Here is a 17,607-nt window from a genome sequence, read left to right as displayed (position 1 = left end):
TCTGTGTGATCAGCACTGACTCCCAGGCTCAGACACGGATAAAGGGAAGATAAAACTTCACCCCAAGCTGAGGCTGCTCTGTCGTGCAAACCACAGCCCCACTTCAGAGCATTGACAGCTAAATGTCATTAAATTACTAAATTTCCATCAGTAACAGGGATTTTTGCTTGTTTTTCAAGCAGCTTCCTCCCCTGGTTTTCAGATCTACCTAAGACATAATCACTACCAGAGACGGCTAAAATAATAAAATTAAATTCAATTAAAGCTGTGTACATTTGTAATGCTTCACCCACAATCAGTTTCGTGTGGCTTCGACTGGATCACATGTTCTGGGTGTCTTGTCTGGTTTATTTCTTTTGTTTTATCACACGTTCTTTCATTTTGAGTCCTGTCACGACTTTCCAAAGGATTTAGACAGGCAGCCAAGCATGCAGAGCACATGTTCTGGAAGCACAGATAAATTAAACAAGCTGTACCTGACTGCAACTGGCCCCTCCTCTGCCAGAATTTTGCCAACTTTCATAAATTAGACACACAATCAAGTGCACAGCTTAAAAACCTGGATCTCCACTCTCCTTTTTTTAGCCTGAGAGAAGGGAAGCCACAGCTAACAAATCCCAATGCTCAAAAAGTGACACAGTGGAGGGGGGAAAACAAAAATATGATTCCTTGGAAGTTATTGACAGATCAGCTGCAACCTACCAGAGGCTGAAAAAAGATACCAGATGGAATAAAAGATCCTTGCTATTAGTGCATCACACCAAATGCTGGATTCTAAAGCCAAACTCTGCCCTCCTCCTGCAGCAAGGAACTGTTTCTTAGAAAACTGCTTTTATGCTTTTATTGATGGTGACTATTGGCTCTGATAGATAAATGTAACAAAGGGGAAAAAAAAAAACCAAACAAAACAAAGCAGAAATACTGATGTCATAATACACTGTCCAGACTTCTCTGCCTTGCAAATCCCATTAAGATAAAAAAACCCCACACAGGTACTCACTTAAAATTGAACCTTAAACCCCCACAAATTGTTATTAATGCTGAGTACCCTGACACTTGACTTTACAGTAAAATACAAGAGATAACACACACAAAAGTGGGGAGATAGGATTCATGGCTGAAGGAAACATGACAGAGAAGAACAAATCCTAATTTAAACTACACCAAGTAAGAATCTCTCTCATTGCCTATAAACACACATGGATCAGCAGCACAGCTCCACTGCAGAAAATTGATGCAGGCTTAAAAAACACAAAGCCAAAGCCCATAAAATCAGTACTGATGTAAAGCCCAGCTCAGGCCAGCAAACCACCTGGAAATCCCACTTAGGATCCAGAACCACCACAGTTTTTTGAGCACTTAAAAGACATGAAAGCCAAACTTTTTCCCAAACAAGCCTCAAACTGCTCCCAAGGAACTCTCAGACCCCTTCCCTGTGGATTACTGAGGCATTCTACCACTGCCTGAGGGTAAAAAAAAATAAATTTATTTGTTACATTTATTTTCCAAACACCTACTAGAGTTTCAGGGCCTGAAGCAGCAAAGGTGTGTCACCAACAGGCAGGGGAGAGCTGGGAAAATCACAAGGAATTCTGAACCAAGGGGCAAAAACTTGGAGGAGTGAAGTTTAAAAAGCCTGCCATAACCATGGCCTCAGCCAAGATTTTAAGCAGAATGCAAATTGAGACTGGGATGCCTTCCTGGAACATCCTGATAGCACCAAAGATATGTCATTTATTATATATATATATATATATATATATATATAAAATATAGAAATATATATCTATATATTAGATAAAAATAATAATAAAATAATATATGTAATAGATACATCCTATATATTATATAATATAGAATTATATAATAATATTGTTGTGCAATATATATTATTATCTGTATATTACATAATATATAATTATGTAATAGTTATACATTATAAAAATTTATATATTTCTATTATTCTATAAAATTTAAAAGCCTGCTATAACCACGGCCTCTCCCAGGATTTTAAGCAGAATCCAAATTGAGACTGGGATGTCTTCCTGGAAGCATTCTGATAGCACCACGGATATGTCATTTATTAGTTATATATAATATAAAAATATATATTTACATATTAATTAATTAAAATAACAATAAAATAATATATATAATAGTTACATAAATAGTATATATAATAGTTACAGCACATAGAACATATAATATATTATTATATTATTATATAATATATATTATATGTATATTACATAACATGTTATATAATTATGTAATAATTAAATATATTACATATTTATATAAGTTTTTATAAATGTATATATTTCTATTGATTTCTATTGATATTATTGTATTTTTAATTTATTATATTCATATATAATATAAAATATCATATATAATGATATATGATATATATAATTTATTATATAAAGATACAATATATATAATTATTAATTATTTAATATGTTACATTGTATGTTATATAATATAGTACTATATAATATAATACTATATTATATAGCATCTATCATAGTATATAATTATTAATTATATATTATGTTATTAATTATATATTATGATGTATTATATTTTTATATATTATATTATATGTTATAAAGTAATATAATATCATATTATATAATATAATATCATACTATGTTTATATATATAATTATTCACCTCTTTCCAAGTGTGCAGATGCTGACAGATCCTGCAGCAGCAGCACGAGGCAAACAGACTTACACTGACATCTAAAGGTGTCATTTACCACATGATGCCTTACAAAATGTCTGCAAAGGGCCAGCACCTTGTAAAAAGCTAACAAGAAGAAGTATCAATATTTAATTGTTACAATGAGCGTCCAAGGCCAGGCTCACAGGGCTTGGAGAAACCTGGAACCGAGGAAGGAGTCCCTGCCCATGGAATGAGATGAGCTTCAAGGTCCCTCCCAAACTATCCTATGACAGTCTGCACAAATAACCCAAATTTTGAGGCAAATTTCCTTGTTTCGGTAAGAATTATGTGGTGTTTTCTTCCATCTAGAAAACTCAGCTTTGGCTAAATTCCGTCTTAGGGAAAAAGATGCATCTTTTCCAAGGAGCTGGGCACAAATCCTAGCTGTAGTTCAGCCACTTAAAACCAAGTGGTCGTTTCAAATTTAATATTTTTTCCCTGCTTTTAAGTTGGTTTTGAGCATAATTCCCATTAGAAAATGTGAATGCCTGGTTTTGCAAGCAGCATGGCTTAAATCAGAATATATGAAAAGGTCTCTCATCAATGATCCCAAACACATCTCCTACTGTGCCAGAGAGAAAAGGACATGGAAACAGACAGCAAATCTATTTCTTTTGTACTTTTCAAACCCCACCACCACCTCCTTGTTCTGCAGTCACTGTGAGACACTTAAACCACTTGCTGCCTGCACACAGTTCACTGAATAAAATTTATTTTCCTGAATTTCCATAGGCACGCAGGCCACTCTCCCTCACGTATAAATCCAGTGGGAAGGGAGCAGTAAATCCTTCTTTGAGGAGAGGTGTACACCCATCCTCTGTGCCTCTGCAGGGTCTCACCACTCAGCCACATCCTGGCAGAGCTGCATTTCTAAAGGATGACTTTGGGAATAGAACTGGAGGCTCCTGGTGCATCAGGGCTGACTCTGGAAAGCCTGATCTGCATGTCCCTGGTTCTGTGGAATAAATCAAGTGAAGAGATAGCTTTAATCTATTTCAGTAAGGTTCTTTAAGCTTCAAACAATTTGTGGCAGCAGAGTCCACTGCTACAACAGGAGGTGCTTCATCAGCAGAGTCAATAAAGGTGACCAGTCACACCTTCACTCCTCACCCAGCCCATCCCATTTCCTAAATTACACCAGCCCTCGAAGAGAGCTTGTTTCTCTTTTTTAAAATAGTTACAGTGCTTTGAGCATCCCTGACAAGGTGGGTAGAGGAGGGCATTAAAACCCTAAGGAACAGCAAGGCAACCAGTAGTGAACTCTGGCTTCCAAGGCAGCACAGGTAAATCCAAAACCATCTGCAACATCTCACCTGATGGCTCAGGGAATCATTTTTGATTTCTACAAAAGGTGTCTGAGGGTGAGTTATTCCTAAGGCTTCTTTAATCCAAGAGCATTCCTGGAAATTACAAAGCCGAGTGTGGAGAGCTGACAGCAGGCTCCACACAAAATTTAGGTTTGACTCAATGGAGCCAAAACCTCATTAGGTTTAAAATTAGTATTTTTTCTCTGCTTTAATCCAGATGTGGACCGCAAAAATAACTGAAGAGTTCACAGACGTGCCCGTGGGAGGTAAAGATAATCTTTGTAAAGAATGGTCTCAATTACAGTGATGGGAGTGGCCAGCAACTATTAAAAAATCCTCTAGAAATCCACAAAACCCCATCCAGTCCAGAGGCACTGCCTAAACTATGAGAATGCATTTAAAAAACATTGTCCAGTGGAGGCTTTTGTCTGCCTACTCCATTGCAGCACTAAAAAATAAATAAATCCCAAAGCAAGCAATTAAATGCAAGGACTGCTTGCAAACCTGCACCAGACTTTTCAAGGGTTTTCAGCTCTATAAAAGCCACAGTTTGAGTGGCAGATTTCACATCAAAAAGAAGGCTGTAAAGTCCAAATCAGCCTGTGGTCACCTTTGCACCTTTTTGTCTCCCAAGTGTGCCCAAAAGCTTTGGTAACAGGAATGGACAGAGAGCTTTCCAAAATATATTTTTCAAAAAAAAAAAAAACTGAGTGAAAAACTCCAAATTAAAAAAATACATATTTTATTCAAAGAGAGAGGTGACACGTAACATTATCATACATCCCAAAACCAACCATCAAAACCATTTTAGATTCAGGATCTTAAAATTCAAGGCTGGTAAAAATGCCCTAACTGGAATTCCTGAAGAATAAGATCTTATAGCACATCCCAGCCTCCTACAACACAGAAACCAGCAGCTCAATAAACACATGTCCCACAAGACACAAATAAAGAAGTTTCAGAATTGCTCAGTTTGGTCTCATTTTTTGGCAAGGAACTTTTTTTTTTCCCCCCCACTCCTTCCTTTTGGGCTCATGGCAAAAAGCAGCTTTGGAAAGATTTCTCCATCTGAACCTAACCCCTGGAGAAAACCAAAGACTGGGAAAAAGCTGAGAGGTATCTGTGTTTATTGTTGGGATAAACAAACTTCAGAGCATTTATTTGTTCCGTTCCAAGTATGTCCTGTGCTCAAATACCATCACCTTTATTATCCAGAAAATAAAACCCCACTTTGTGCACACGGCTGATCTTTGTGCACGTTCAGCTGTCTGTGGTCCCATTCTCTATTTTGGGTACTAGAATGACACAAAAGAGCTAAAAAAGCATCAGATAAAGTCTGTGACCAAGAGCCCTGGTGCTGATGGACCCTGCCACGCCAGCCCAGGCTGCAGTGGCAGGAGAAGCACATCCAGGTTTAAGGAATTGCAAACAGCCACGTCAGGCAGACTTGAAAGCGTCAGCACACAAAAAAAACCCCTTTTTTTTCCAAACCAGCCCAGCTAAATCAGCACAATCTGCTGCCAGTTTAACGTGCAGGTGCTCTGAAATCCCTCGTGGGACTGCACAGGAAACCTGAGCTTAGGACTCAAACCACAGAATCACCAGCATTCAGAGGGCTCAACCACTCTCCCAGCCCCTGAGCTGCTCCCTGCCCTTGCTGGAAGAGCAGGATGTGCCAGCAAGTCTGTGGGCCACATGGTGAACTGAGGATCACACCACTGAGCCTGCTAAAAATAACTCCCCCACCCTTTTTTGGGGGAGAAAGGGCGGGGGGAGCATGTCTGAGGTCCCACAGACAGCTGTGCTGCTGCAGCTGGAGGTGGGGCAGGACAGGAGCAGGCACTGCTGGAGGAAATGCTTCTGCCACGTCTCCGGGCTCTGAAAGGTGATGCTGTGACACAGCAGGACTCACCTTCTCTGCAGGGTGACTTTTTAAGAGCTGGCACCCTGGTCTGGCCAAAGGATGGGCAGCCCTGGAGGGGGAACCAAGCCTGAAGACAAAAAGCTGCATATTTTGCTCTTCCAGCAAATTGCATCTGGTTTTCCTTCTGTTTTACCCTGACATCTGTCAAATGAGAGTTTCAGCTCTCCCTCCAAGGCAGACAGCCTCAGCTGACAACACCAAAATGCAAAGTAGCCCTTTATCTAATACAGACTGGATTTCACTCTCCTTTCCAAGCCTCCTCTCTGCCCACACTTGTGGGGTTTAATCCCCACACTCCCCAGAGGGAGAGGGTCACTGGCATCAGCATGTTTGACAGGTTTCCAATGTGATCAAGAACTGCAGAATAAGCCCATTATAAGCACTGTAGATATTAAAAAAACCACCTAAAAACACACACTGAAGAATACACACGGCCTACTTTGACATTTTTATTTTTTTTCCTCCTGATGTGCAATTCCAGCTCAGGCAGCCTTTATTTTTAGAAGTACTCCCTGAGAGAGGCCATAGCCGAGCTGCAGCAGGCAGGGAGCACAGGGAAGCTCTGCCCTGCTTTGAAGGCTGCCAGAGAGGTTCTGGAGGCAGCTGCTCCTCCTCAGACACTGCCCTGCTCGCCAGATGTGCAGTGCCACCTTCTCCCTCCTGCCTCCCTCCCTCACGCCTGTCACACCATCCCAAGAGCAAATCCAAGCCCTGGACCAAAAGAGAAAAAAAAAAAAAAGAGGAAAAACAACCTCCCAAAAGAATGAGATGATCTGAGGGATGGAGCAGCTCTGCTGGGAGAGGTTGTTCAGTCTGGAGAGGAGAAGCTCTGGGGTGACAAAAATGAGGCCTTGCAGGGCCTGGAGAAGCCAACAAAAAAGATGGAGACTCGTTACAAGGGCGTGGACAAGGGGGAATGGCTTCAAACTGGAAGAAAGTAGGGTTAGATGGGATTTTGGGAAGGAATTGTTCCCTGGCACAGGGTGCCCAGAGCAGCTGTGGCTGCCCCTGGATCCCTGGCAGTGCCCAAGGCCAGGCTGGACAGGGCTTGGAGCAGCCTGGAATGGTGGGAGGTGTCTCTGCCATGGCAGGGGGTGGCACGATGGCTTTTAAAGTCCTTCCAACTCAAACTCTTCAGGGATGGCATGACAGAAATCTCCATCTCCCTGCTGGAATGGTGAGATCTCCTCTGGGCAGGGTTTGGGGCAGAGCTGGCAGCAGCAGAGGGACACAGGGACCGGCAGCCTGGCACTGCATCCAAGCAGGGACCAGCTCACTCCGAGTGCCAGGGGTGAATCCTGCCCCAAAACGCAGCAGGACATGAGGGTTTGCTGCACAGGGATGGATGCTCCATGTCCTGCTGCAGCCCCAGTATTGTCTTTGGCACTCCCGTGCCAGGGATCACCCAAATTCACCACACACCCTTCCCCTGCCACAGCCTCAGCAGCACTGGGTGCTCTCCAGCCAGGTTTTAAAAGGAGCCCAACCAAGAACTCCTCCAAATATGTTTCCAAAAAAGCCCAAATATTTCCACATTGCGGCCTCAGCTCCCTGATAAGCAACTAACAAATCAGTGTACATGTTTACAGTGCACATTTCAGATCTGTTAGGTAATGAGAGCTCCAAGCTGGATAAGCCCTGCTTAGATTGCTTGGAACTGGAAGCACAGAATTCCGAATTTATCGTCGTGCTATCCAAAAATAAACACATTCACTCAGCAAGGACTTGTGACTCGTGAAAAATTATCAGAGTTTTGTGCTTTCCTAACTCACATTATAAAGCCTTCCCACGCAAATACAGCCCTATTTCACTTGTATCTTCTCATCAGCTTGTATTATTTAAAACATGTGGGACATTCACACAGATGGAAAAAAAAAAAATAGGTCAGGCTCGAAACAAAAGCCAAGCCATCCTGTTTTATTAGCAGCTTAAACATGCAGAACTGTAATTTGAAATTCCAAGGAAAGCAACATAATGAAAACATTCTGAACACACAAATAATAATAATAAAAAAAACCTCCTGCAAATTGCTGCAACCTTAAATTGCCGTGTTGCCAAATGCCTTAAACTAAAAAACAGAACTGATAAGAAGGCTTCTCCAACTGATATGAAAATGCACAGAAAGAACTACACTGCTCAGTGATCACACGGAATCTGGGCTATAAATCTAGGATTTTTCTAACATCAGCAGCCTGTGTAACAGTCCAGCACCTTTGAAATACTGTTGGACAATGAACAATTTGCAAAATCTTGTCCTTTTATTTGCCAAGATCCTACTTTTAACTAAATTTATTCCTTTCCTTGAACTGACATTACAAACCTCAGAAACATTTATTCATTTCCCTTTTATCTGCTGCACAACCCCACTATTTACTAGCAGAATACGTAAAGCCCAAATCAGTGCAGTGAATTTAATTTAGTTATTCAAGCTGAATGTCCCAAACATCATTTGATTGCTGCCACCTATTGTTGTTCCAAACATGTTGCAAGGAGTTAACCCTTTATGCAGCAGCTACTGGAACTCATGCTGGCTCCGCTGCTGATAAATATGCAACTGAATAATTAGCATCTATTTGGGTGTGATAATTGTAGAAAGAATGAATAAAGGCTGAAAATTAAGGTGAATTTTATATATATATATATATATAGACACACACACTGCTAATTACATTATTTATATATTTTTTTTAATTGAGCATGTTTACGCACTAATTTTCTCCATTAATCTAAGACTTGGCTTTTCTCTCATAAGGTAAGTAAATCTGGAACATTCATTTCTCACACAGGCCATATAACATGGTAATTTCAGGTTGCCAAAGGCCACTTAATTGTGTTTCCTCCTAAACACACACAGCTCCACAATGACATCATGTTCAGGCTCATCTAAGAGGTTAAAGGACACAAAAACTATCCAGTCTAGTTTAGTCTGCTGAGTTCAAGTATTCAAACAGAAATGTAAAATTTGAGAGGTTGTTTCAAAATATTAATTTTCCAAGTATGGTGTAAATAAGTGAAAATTGTTTTCAAAAAAACACGTGGGGGGCAAAAGACCTCCTCCCTCAAATAGGAAAATGGTGAACTCCAGAGGGGTAAATTTCCACCTCTGGCAACTCATTTGAACTCTCCAATTCAGGCTCAAATGTCAAAAGCTAATTCCAACCCTCACTAAAGGATCAAAGCATCCCCTACCCCACCCAGCTGTTCCTTTGCTCCTTCTCCTCTCCTCTCCTGCAGCCTTTATCCACATATTAATGCCAGCAATGCCTCACCACAACCCACTCAAAAATTCATCTGGATTTCAGCTGGGAGGCAAATTAACCCAAGTGGCTCAAGAGGGTCCTGGCACAGGTCTCCAGCCAAGCACTTCAACCCCTGGCAAAACTGCCCCAAAAAGGGAGCAGCTCAGATAGGGCAAGAAAAGGGAGACCGCGGGGGATGTGGGAGAGCTTTACACCCATAAATGGGTTTAATAAATAAACGCCCCTGATGAAGGAGCTGCCAAAGCAGGGATGTGACACCAGAGCAGCAGGAACAGCCAAAACTCATTCCTCTAACACCCCTCATCCCAAACCACAACAGCCACCGGGATTAACACTGCCCAGGCACATTTTTCAGTTAGCTCCAGATCCTTCTATACAATAAGGGCCTCCCAGGGCAGCAGGGAATATTCCCAAATCCTGTCCCCTTCCAGTGGCAGAGTGGCCACACGTGACCCTTTGCTGGCCACAGAGAAGGAAGCCCTCCTCTTCCTCCAGCTCTGCACATCTCCTGCTCCATCCCACGGCAGCAACAGAGCCCTGGCACCCGCAGTGACAGCCGGAGGGAAGTTTCCAACAGGCAGCAGGAACCTCCCCTTCCAGGAGCAGCTGGAATCGCTACCGGGAGGGAATGCACAAACATGGCTCCTGCTAGAATCCGATTTCTGCCCCTAGATTTGGGAGGCCAGAGCGTACAAATGACTGAAAAGTGTCAGTGTGGAGGGGAGAGAACACCCATTCCTTCCAGCAGCTGTCAGGAAATTGCATCTTAAATCCCAAGCGAGGTGAATCCAGGGAAGGCTCCCTTCTCTGCCAGCAAAACTCGGCTCTCTGACACACAACCAAAACAACGCTGAGATTTACACACAGCGATGCACCCGAGCCTCTGAAAGTCAAAACAGAGCTGAAACTGCACCCTGCTCAGGCTCTGAAACACCCTCCTCAGCTGCTCTTCCCTGCCCTTAGCCTAAAGAACCAGGAGTAAAGATGCCCCTGGCTCCAATGCCAAGGAGCTCTGAGGCAGGTGGAGTCAGTCCTGCAGCCTGAAATGCAGAATGAACAGCTGGATGGACATCTGGAAGCTGGTCTCACCCAGGGAACAGGCAGAGAGGGGAAGAGAAACAGGAAGAAAGGGAGGAGAAGACAAAACTTGCTGGATTCCCTCAGATAAAAGTCAATCCTGCAGTTACACAAAGTATGAAAAAGGGATGTCGTGGGAAGCATCTGGCAGCTCCAGCTCTCCCAAGAGCAAGTGAAATGAGCTGTTCACCTTAATTACACCTTCCGAAGGGGAGCTGCCTGCTTTCTGGACAAGAAAGGATTTAATTACCCCAAGAAAAACAATTTGCAAAGACATCAGTGCCAGCTGGAGAAGGCCTTGAGATGGAGACACCACAAACTCAGGAAAGCTCTGAAAAAACACTCCCTCTACTTCTCTTCTACTTTTTATTTCTATTTTTCTACGCCATTTCTTATTCTATTTTTATTTCTTTCACTATTAACCAGACCACCACAGTAAGGACAGGATGGGCCAGACCCACCATTATTTTCCAGGGTAAATGGGAGGCCTCATGAAGCAGCAACTAGCAGAGAAGTGCTGTTCTTTCAGGATACTCACCTATTTAGGCACAAAGCTTAAAATCAGAGGTTGTAATGAAGATCCTCTCTTTACAGAAATGCTCAAGAAAACTTGTGCAATTCACTATCTGCAAGCTGCACAAAGACAAGCCCTGCTTTAGAAGGCAGCAAAAAAAATTAAAGACCAGATTCAAAACTGACTCATCCATTTAGGTATTTTATGCTGTCAAAACATGTATGGCCTTGAAATTACCCACCTCTTATCATTTTCCAGCCTGTCCTGATGGAATAATTAAGCAGCTCAGACTGCTGAGTGTTCTTTTTCGCTTCACAAGATGCTCAAATGCTATTTTAAATTCGACAGCTGCCACCTTGAGGGCCCGAACTTACTGTTCACAATGTCACCTTGCAGCTGGAGAATCTGTGGGACAGGCATGGTGAGAATTACCACATCAAAGTGCTCCGGGGGCCCGGCTTTCCTGGAGACTTCCCACCTGCCATCCCGCAGAGAGATGTGAGTTACGTGCTGCTCATAGGACACCTCTGCACCTGCGTGGGAAAAAGACCTTATAGCAGGGAATTCCACAGGGAAAATGCACACAGAGAGAGTTATTGCAAGGGGGGAAAGGGGGAATAGCTTCCCACTGCCAGACGGCAGGGATACAGCTAATTATTTACAAGGTTATGGTATAAAAAACAGCTGATTAAAAAAAAAAATTAAATCAATTGCAGGGAATGCCAAAGCTTGACTATTCTCACAGCTCAAACTTTTCTAAACAGGGTTAAATAAATCATTGAACTGCTCACATGGTTGTGCCACATGACATCTAAGGCAGTAGTTAAGAGAGTTTAAACTCATTTCACAAAGGACTCTCCACCCAGCAGGCTCACATCCTTTCCCCAAAACACAGGGTGGAGCTCACCCCTCTGACCCCAGTTAGACAGCAGATATTCTATAAAGACTTTTATACCTGCAGGACTCGGAAATTCACCGAGCTCACAGACACGTTTATCCACCCAGGCGACTTCCAGGCATACACAAACCAAAAGGAACGTAAACATCCTCATCAGGGATTTAAATCTGAAACCCCGTTCAAAGGCACCGCCAAAAACACAGCCATTAAAACCTTTCGCTTCACACAAGGGCATCCAAAGGCATTACCTGACTGCTCCAAATAGTACTTGACAACCGAGGAGATGCCCTGGGGTGCCACGTAATTGCGGGAGCCTTCTCTCACCACCATTCCTTCCACGGGAGCGGTCAGTGGCTGCAGGATGCCGTGAGTGACAAGCTCCTCGTAGAAGCTGGAAAGGAAGAAATACACGGGAAATACAGATGAATGCACGGAAATACACATGAAAAGTCGTTCTGTTTCCCACAATCAAAGTTAAGACCAGCCTGAATTTTAACAGGTTGCATTTCAAGGCAGGTTATGCATAAATGCAGCAATAAAAGAACAAACTACCTTGCTATTGCATTGGGCCTGGCCTTTTACCTGAGAGCAAGGCTACCTGCGATGGAACTGTCAGCAGCTTGACCCGGAGGCAGAGGAATACACAGCATTTCCCCAAAGCTCTGAACAGCAGCACGACCTCCACACCCGCTGCGGAGCACAGGAATATTCAGGTGCCTGAAGCGCACCTGCCCCTCCGCTGCTTTCCAGGCAAATTCTGCATTTCCGCACCGCTGCTACACCTCCGTCCCCTTCCCCATGGCACAGGCGAGCTACCCCTGCGCCTTTCATCCGAACCTACACCTCTCCCGGCTTCCACCCCTCCACTGCTGCCCGCAAATCCCGCAGGTAGGGCAGGGCAGGGCAGGGCAGGGCAGGGCAGGGCAGGGCAGGGCAGGGCAGGGCAGGGCAGGGCAGGGCGGCGAGCGAGCGGCTGCGGGGCTTTGGGGGCTGGCAGGGGTTAAAGCAGGGATGGGGATGGGATGATTGGGATGGGATGGGATGGGATGGGATGGGTCTCACCTGAGCCGCGGCCCCGCCAGCTCCGGCTCGCAGGTGACGAACTGCGCGCCCAGGTCGGCGCTGCCGCGGTCGGTGCGCGTCGTGCTCATGCGGCCCCCTGCGCGACACGCCACACATGACACCACACCACACATGACACCACACATGACACGACACCACACATGACACCACGCGGCAGGGCTCCCCCGCCCCGCCGGACCCACCTGCGCCCCGCGCCTTGTCCCAGACGGCCACCTGTCCCCGCGGGGCCCCGCGCAGCAGCGCCGCGCCCGCCGCGCCCGTCAGCCCCGCGCCCACCACCAGCACCCGCGCCATGGCCGCCGCAGCAGCCGGGCACCCGGGCACGGCGGCACCGGCCCGCCCCGGACACCGACACCGACACGGACACGCCTCTCCGCGGGCGGGGCAGCACACGCTGCTGCACGCCCCCCGGACGAACCACGCCTATGGGCGGGGCTGGGAAAGGACACGCCCAAAGCGCGCACCTGTGAGCGCGCGGGAACCCGCGGACACACCTGTGCTGGGCACACACCTGGGCACACACCTGTGCTGGGCACACACCTGTATGTGCACACCTGTACACACACACATAGTGTATAGTGCAAGCCTGCCTGGTGCACACACCTATACACAAGCACACCCCTGTGTCACACAGCCCTGTGTCACACACCCCCACATCACACACACCTATACACACACAGACACCCTGTGTCACATAAACACCTGTGTCACAAACAATCCTGTGTGTCACACACACACACCTGTGGGTCACATAGCCGTGTGTCAAACACACCCCCGTGTCAAACACACCCCCGTGTCACACACCCCCGTGTCACACAGCCCTGTGTCACACACAGCTATACACACACAGACACCCCTGTGTCACACACACACCCATATCACACACACACCCCTGTGTCACACAGCTCTGTGTCACACACCCTGTGTCAAACACACCCCTGTGTCACATATGCCCGTGTCCCACACACACCTGTGTCACACACACCCTTGTGTCACACACACCCCCGTGTGTCACACACACACCTGTGGGTCTCACACACCCCTATGTGTCACACACCCCTGTGTAACACAGCCCCGTGTCACACACCCCTGTGTGTCACACACACCCCCGTGTCACACACTCCCGTGTGTCACACCCCCATGTGTCACACACACACCCCCGTGTGTCACACACCCCCGTGTGTCACACACCCCCGTGTCACACACCCCGTGTGTCACACACCTGCCGGCGCTCCGGAGCTGGCCGTGTCCCCCCTCCCCGAGCAGCCCGAGCCGTATGCGCTCCTGCCCGCCCGGAGGTGCTCCCAGCAGGGGCCGGGGGGTGACACCTGCCAGCACCGGCCGCTGTTTTGCAAGGAGGCACGGCTGGCTGTGAGCAAAGCGGGATGCTGCGCCCGGAGCAAACAGCGCTGAGGGGCGGTGACACCGCGCGGTGACACCGCGTGGTGACACTGTGCAATGCCTGCGCCCCAGGAAAACAACCTCCCGTGCCCGGAGCCCCGAGAGTGGGCAGCTGGGGAAGGATCTGGGCTGCTACCCTTACCCCGCTGCGTGGGTGGGAGATGTTCCAGAAAACTGGCGATAGGATCGTTGTGGTATGGGGGACACCAGAAGGCGACACTTTGGTGTTTATCTGCAGAGAGGTGTGAAGCTCTTGTGCCCCAGGCACAGGCAGGTGTTGGTGGTGCTCCTCTCTCCAAAGGGAGCTCCGAGCTGACCTCAGGGCAGGTGTTGTTTAATCGGCTCTTCCTGGAGAGAGATGGGAGCCCCTGTCTCCCCTTCCCAAGTGTTGTGGGGCTGTCACAGAGGAGGACGTGCGCTCAGTCTGGCACTTTTTTCAGAAAAATAAAAGATGGGCTGTATAACTGACTGTCCAACATGTGAGAGGTTACAGCTGTGGATTCCCGTTTGTGGGAGGTTTTCTCTCCACAGCACTGCTGCCCCCAAAAGAAGCTTCAGGAGGTTGTGTCCCCTCCTCAGCACCTCCTGCAGGGCTGGCACCTTGTCCTGTTCCCTGCCTGCTGTGGATCCATCCAGATTCTGCTGTCTCCCAGAGGACCCGTGGGGCTGTAATTCAGCAGGGGATTGTCACCACCATTTGTCACCACCCTTGCTGGTGTCTTTGTGAAAAGGAGATTCCTCAAACATAAATATGTGGCCCACTGGCCACCGAATGGCTCTGTGTGGGAGATGTGCTTGGGAATGGTTGATGGCTCTGAGTGGTCACCTGGATTGTCACTGCCAGCTCGGCATGCCAGTGAGCTCAGCAGTCTCTCACGTGTGGAAGCAGGCAGGAAAGCAGTCACAGAGTCACAGAACCATGGAATATCCTGAGCTGGAAGGGACCAGAGGGCTCATCAGTCCAACTCCTGGCCCTGCCCAGACACCCCAACAATCCCACCCTGTGTGGAGCTCTGGCAGCCTCGGGGCTGTGCCCATTCCCTGGGGAGCCTGGGCAGTGCCCAGCACCCTCTCAGGGAAGCAGAACCTTTCCCTGATCTCCAGCCTGGCCCAGCTCCAGCCATTCCCTGGCCCTGTCCCTGTCACAGAGCAGAGCTCGAGGCTGGCCTGGGGAGGAGCTGCAGCCCCTGGTGAGGTCTGATCTGCACCAGTGCTCCAGCTGAACAAACCAAATTCCCTCAGCCAGTCCCTGTGTGACCCTCCAGACCCCTCACCATCATCTCCTCTGAATCCTTTCTAACACCTATTAGATGTAGAAGAGTATTAAGACATTATTACACTTAAAGAGTTGAGGCCAAAAGAGGAACACCAAGAATTAAAACAGAATCCCTGGCAGTAGTTTTACAGAAAACTCGATGATTAAACTTGAGTGTGATGGGTAGCACTGAAGTTTCCACTGCAATGGAAAAAGCTCTGTGCTCACCTGATGAGCACGTGGGGACTGCCAGCAAAAAAGCAGGAGTGGTGCAAGAGAGCAGGAGCTAGGTGAGAACCCTTGGAGGTGTGACATGTGCCTGCTTTAGGGCTAAACACCTACCTGAAGTATGTGCTGGTGGCAGCTGGTCCTGGATGAGGGCAGGGCACGGGGACACGGATTAGCAGCTGTGGCACAACAGCCTTACTGGAAATGATCTGGGAAGGGTGGCAGGCACCACACTGGACACGAGCCAGCAATGTGCTCTCCCTGCAAGGATGGAGAACCCCGGCCTGGGCCACAGGAGAGGGCAAGGGGCACCTGGCTGTGGTCACCCCCGCCAAGGAAGGTGGCACCTGATGCTACGTCCAGTCTGGAATGGCTGGTGGGAGGGATGTGAAGATGGTGACCTCCACAGAGGCTGATGAGCTGTCAGTGACCCTGCAGCAGGGGGTGGAAGGAGCTGAGTTTACAGGGTCTGGCCATGCAGTGAAGTTCAGGGGACTCTCCTTGATCCTGATGCCTTGAGAAGCTGACCTAGAACAGGGGCCAGAGAGAGCTAAAGAATAAAGCAGAGATTTATTAAAAGGCCTCAAGGGATCCACCTTGGGCAGCACAAGAGCCCAGCCAGGGCTGCGCCCAAGATGAACCAAAATGGTCACAAAAAATGCATGACTGGTTACAGTGTCTCTCACTTTGATAAGTTCTGCTCAATTTGCATATTGGAGTTAATTGTCAAATTACAGCTTTAGGTTATGAAGTCCCACCCTCCTCGTTTTTCTTCTTCAATTCACTATTGTTTATCATCTTGGGCCTGAAATTTGGGTGGTTATCCTTGGTTCCCAGCTAGAGAAGGAATTGTTTTGTCTCCCTGCTCTGTGAAGAGAGCTCACCATCCCTTAATGTGATGCCTACACTTACACACTAAAGCAGCACAGAATCTGAAATGTATAAAAGCTAAACCTGAGGCATCCATCCCATTCAGTCTCTGCAGTGGTGCTTCAGCAGGAGCTGCACACAGGAGGCTGGAGCTCTTGTAAGAGCTATGGCAGTGTCCTGCTCTTCGAGTGCTGCAGGACTCTTCTGGTGCAGCCTTTGTCTTGCCCCTTCCAGTGCCTCCATGAGTGTGGCCAGAGCTGCTCTGCCCTTTCCCTGGAGTGTAGGTGTCCATGTTCAGTTTCCTCAGAAGGTGAAAGCCAGAGTGTCTTACTCAGCTTCAGTACCCCAAAAACAAAGTCACCTTTCACCTCCAAACCTCCAGATTACAAACCCCTGTTCTACTCTGTGTTTATAGAAGTGGGACAAACTAGGTGCATACCTTGGACACCTCTCAGGCCCGCTCCAGGCTGACAGACAAAGACACCTTTCCCTACTGACCTTTCACCACATTTCCACTGCAAAACAATCTAGGAAAGAAGGGCAGGAGGCAGCCTCAGCCCTGGCACGGGTGATGGAGAGGGATAACTCTCCCTGTTGGCAGGACACTTGCAGGATAAGGCACTCGGGTACTCCTCATACCTTCCTGTAAGGGTGTGAAGAACAAGGGTGTTGTGGTGGGCTGGCACAGCTCCATCCCCCAGCCCAAAGTGGGGCAGGTGGAGGGAACTGGGAGAGCAAAAGTGAAAAACTGGGTCAAGGGATAGAAAAGGTATGGGGTGTTGCTATGGCAACTTGGCTGGGTTCCATCCCTGTGCTATGAGGGAAGGGAACTCCATCCCAGCCTGACACAGTACAGATGTTTTCAGGCTGTTGCCTGGGATTTAATCTCCATCTCACATGTGGCATCTTTGTATAACAAGAAGCATCATCATTCCTAAACCACAACTACGGGAAATCCATTTTAGACTTTGATCTTTCCTTGCAATTACTTAATTATGTCTCTTGCAATAAATAAATAAAACCACCATTGAAATGGGAAGCTGGAAACTTTCTTCAGCAA

General features: G+C 47.0%; 1 protein-coding gene and 1 long non-coding RNA gene across 9 annotated transcripts in view; both read right to left on the bottom strand.

Annotated features, from left to right (window-relative positions):
• The window catches only part of RNLS (renalase, FAD dependent amine oxidase), an 83,273-nt gene extending 70,096 nt beyond the window's left edge, over nucleotides 1-13,177 (bottom strand). For 3 of the 8 annotated variants that reach the window (XM_064429897.1, XM_064429899.1, XM_064429902.1), the window contains exons 1-5: nucleotides 12,976-13,165; nucleotides 12,773-12,869; nucleotides 12,293-12,400; nucleotides 11,959-12,101; nucleotides 11,187-11,345 (exon numbers count right to left, since the gene is read on the bottom strand). In XM_064429897.1, the coding sequence (XP_064285967.1) occupies nucleotides 11,187-11,345; nucleotides 11,959-12,101; nucleotides 12,293-12,400; nucleotides 12,773-12,869; nucleotides 12,976-13,087 (619 nt within the window). In that variant the 5' untranslated portion in view covers nucleotides 13,088-13,165. Of the gene's footprint in view, nucleotides 1-11,186; nucleotides 11,346-11,958; nucleotides 12,102-12,292; nucleotides 12,401-12,772; nucleotides 12,870-12,975 lie in introns of all 8 variants that reach the window. The other 5 variants (XM_064429900.1, XM_064429895.1, XM_064429896.1 and 2 more) reach the window with 5 other exon arrangements.
• A 2,668-nt stretch (nucleotides 13,178-15,845) lies between these two features.
• Nucleotides 15,846-17,372, bottom strand: LOC135306250 (uncharacterized). Its single transcript, XR_010367063.1, has 3 exons — nucleotides 17,187-17,372; nucleotides 16,987-17,074; nucleotides 15,846-16,849 (listed from the first exon to the last, which is right to left on the bottom strand). It is a non-coding gene; the product is annotated as an uncharacterized LOC135306250 (long non-coding RNA).
• Nucleotides 17,373-17,607: the final 235 nt, after the last annotated feature.

The sequence above is a fragment of the Passer domesticus genome, chromosome 8 (assembly GCF_036417665.1).
Source record: "Passer domesticus isolate bPasDom1 chromosome 8, bPasDom1.hap1, whole genome shotgun sequence".
NCBI lineage: Eukaryota > Metazoa > Chordata > Aves > Passeriformes > Passeridae > Passer > Passer domesticus.
The sequence above is the reverse complement of the archived record's forward strand: the minus strand, read 5'-3'. Positions and strand labels throughout refer to the sequence as shown.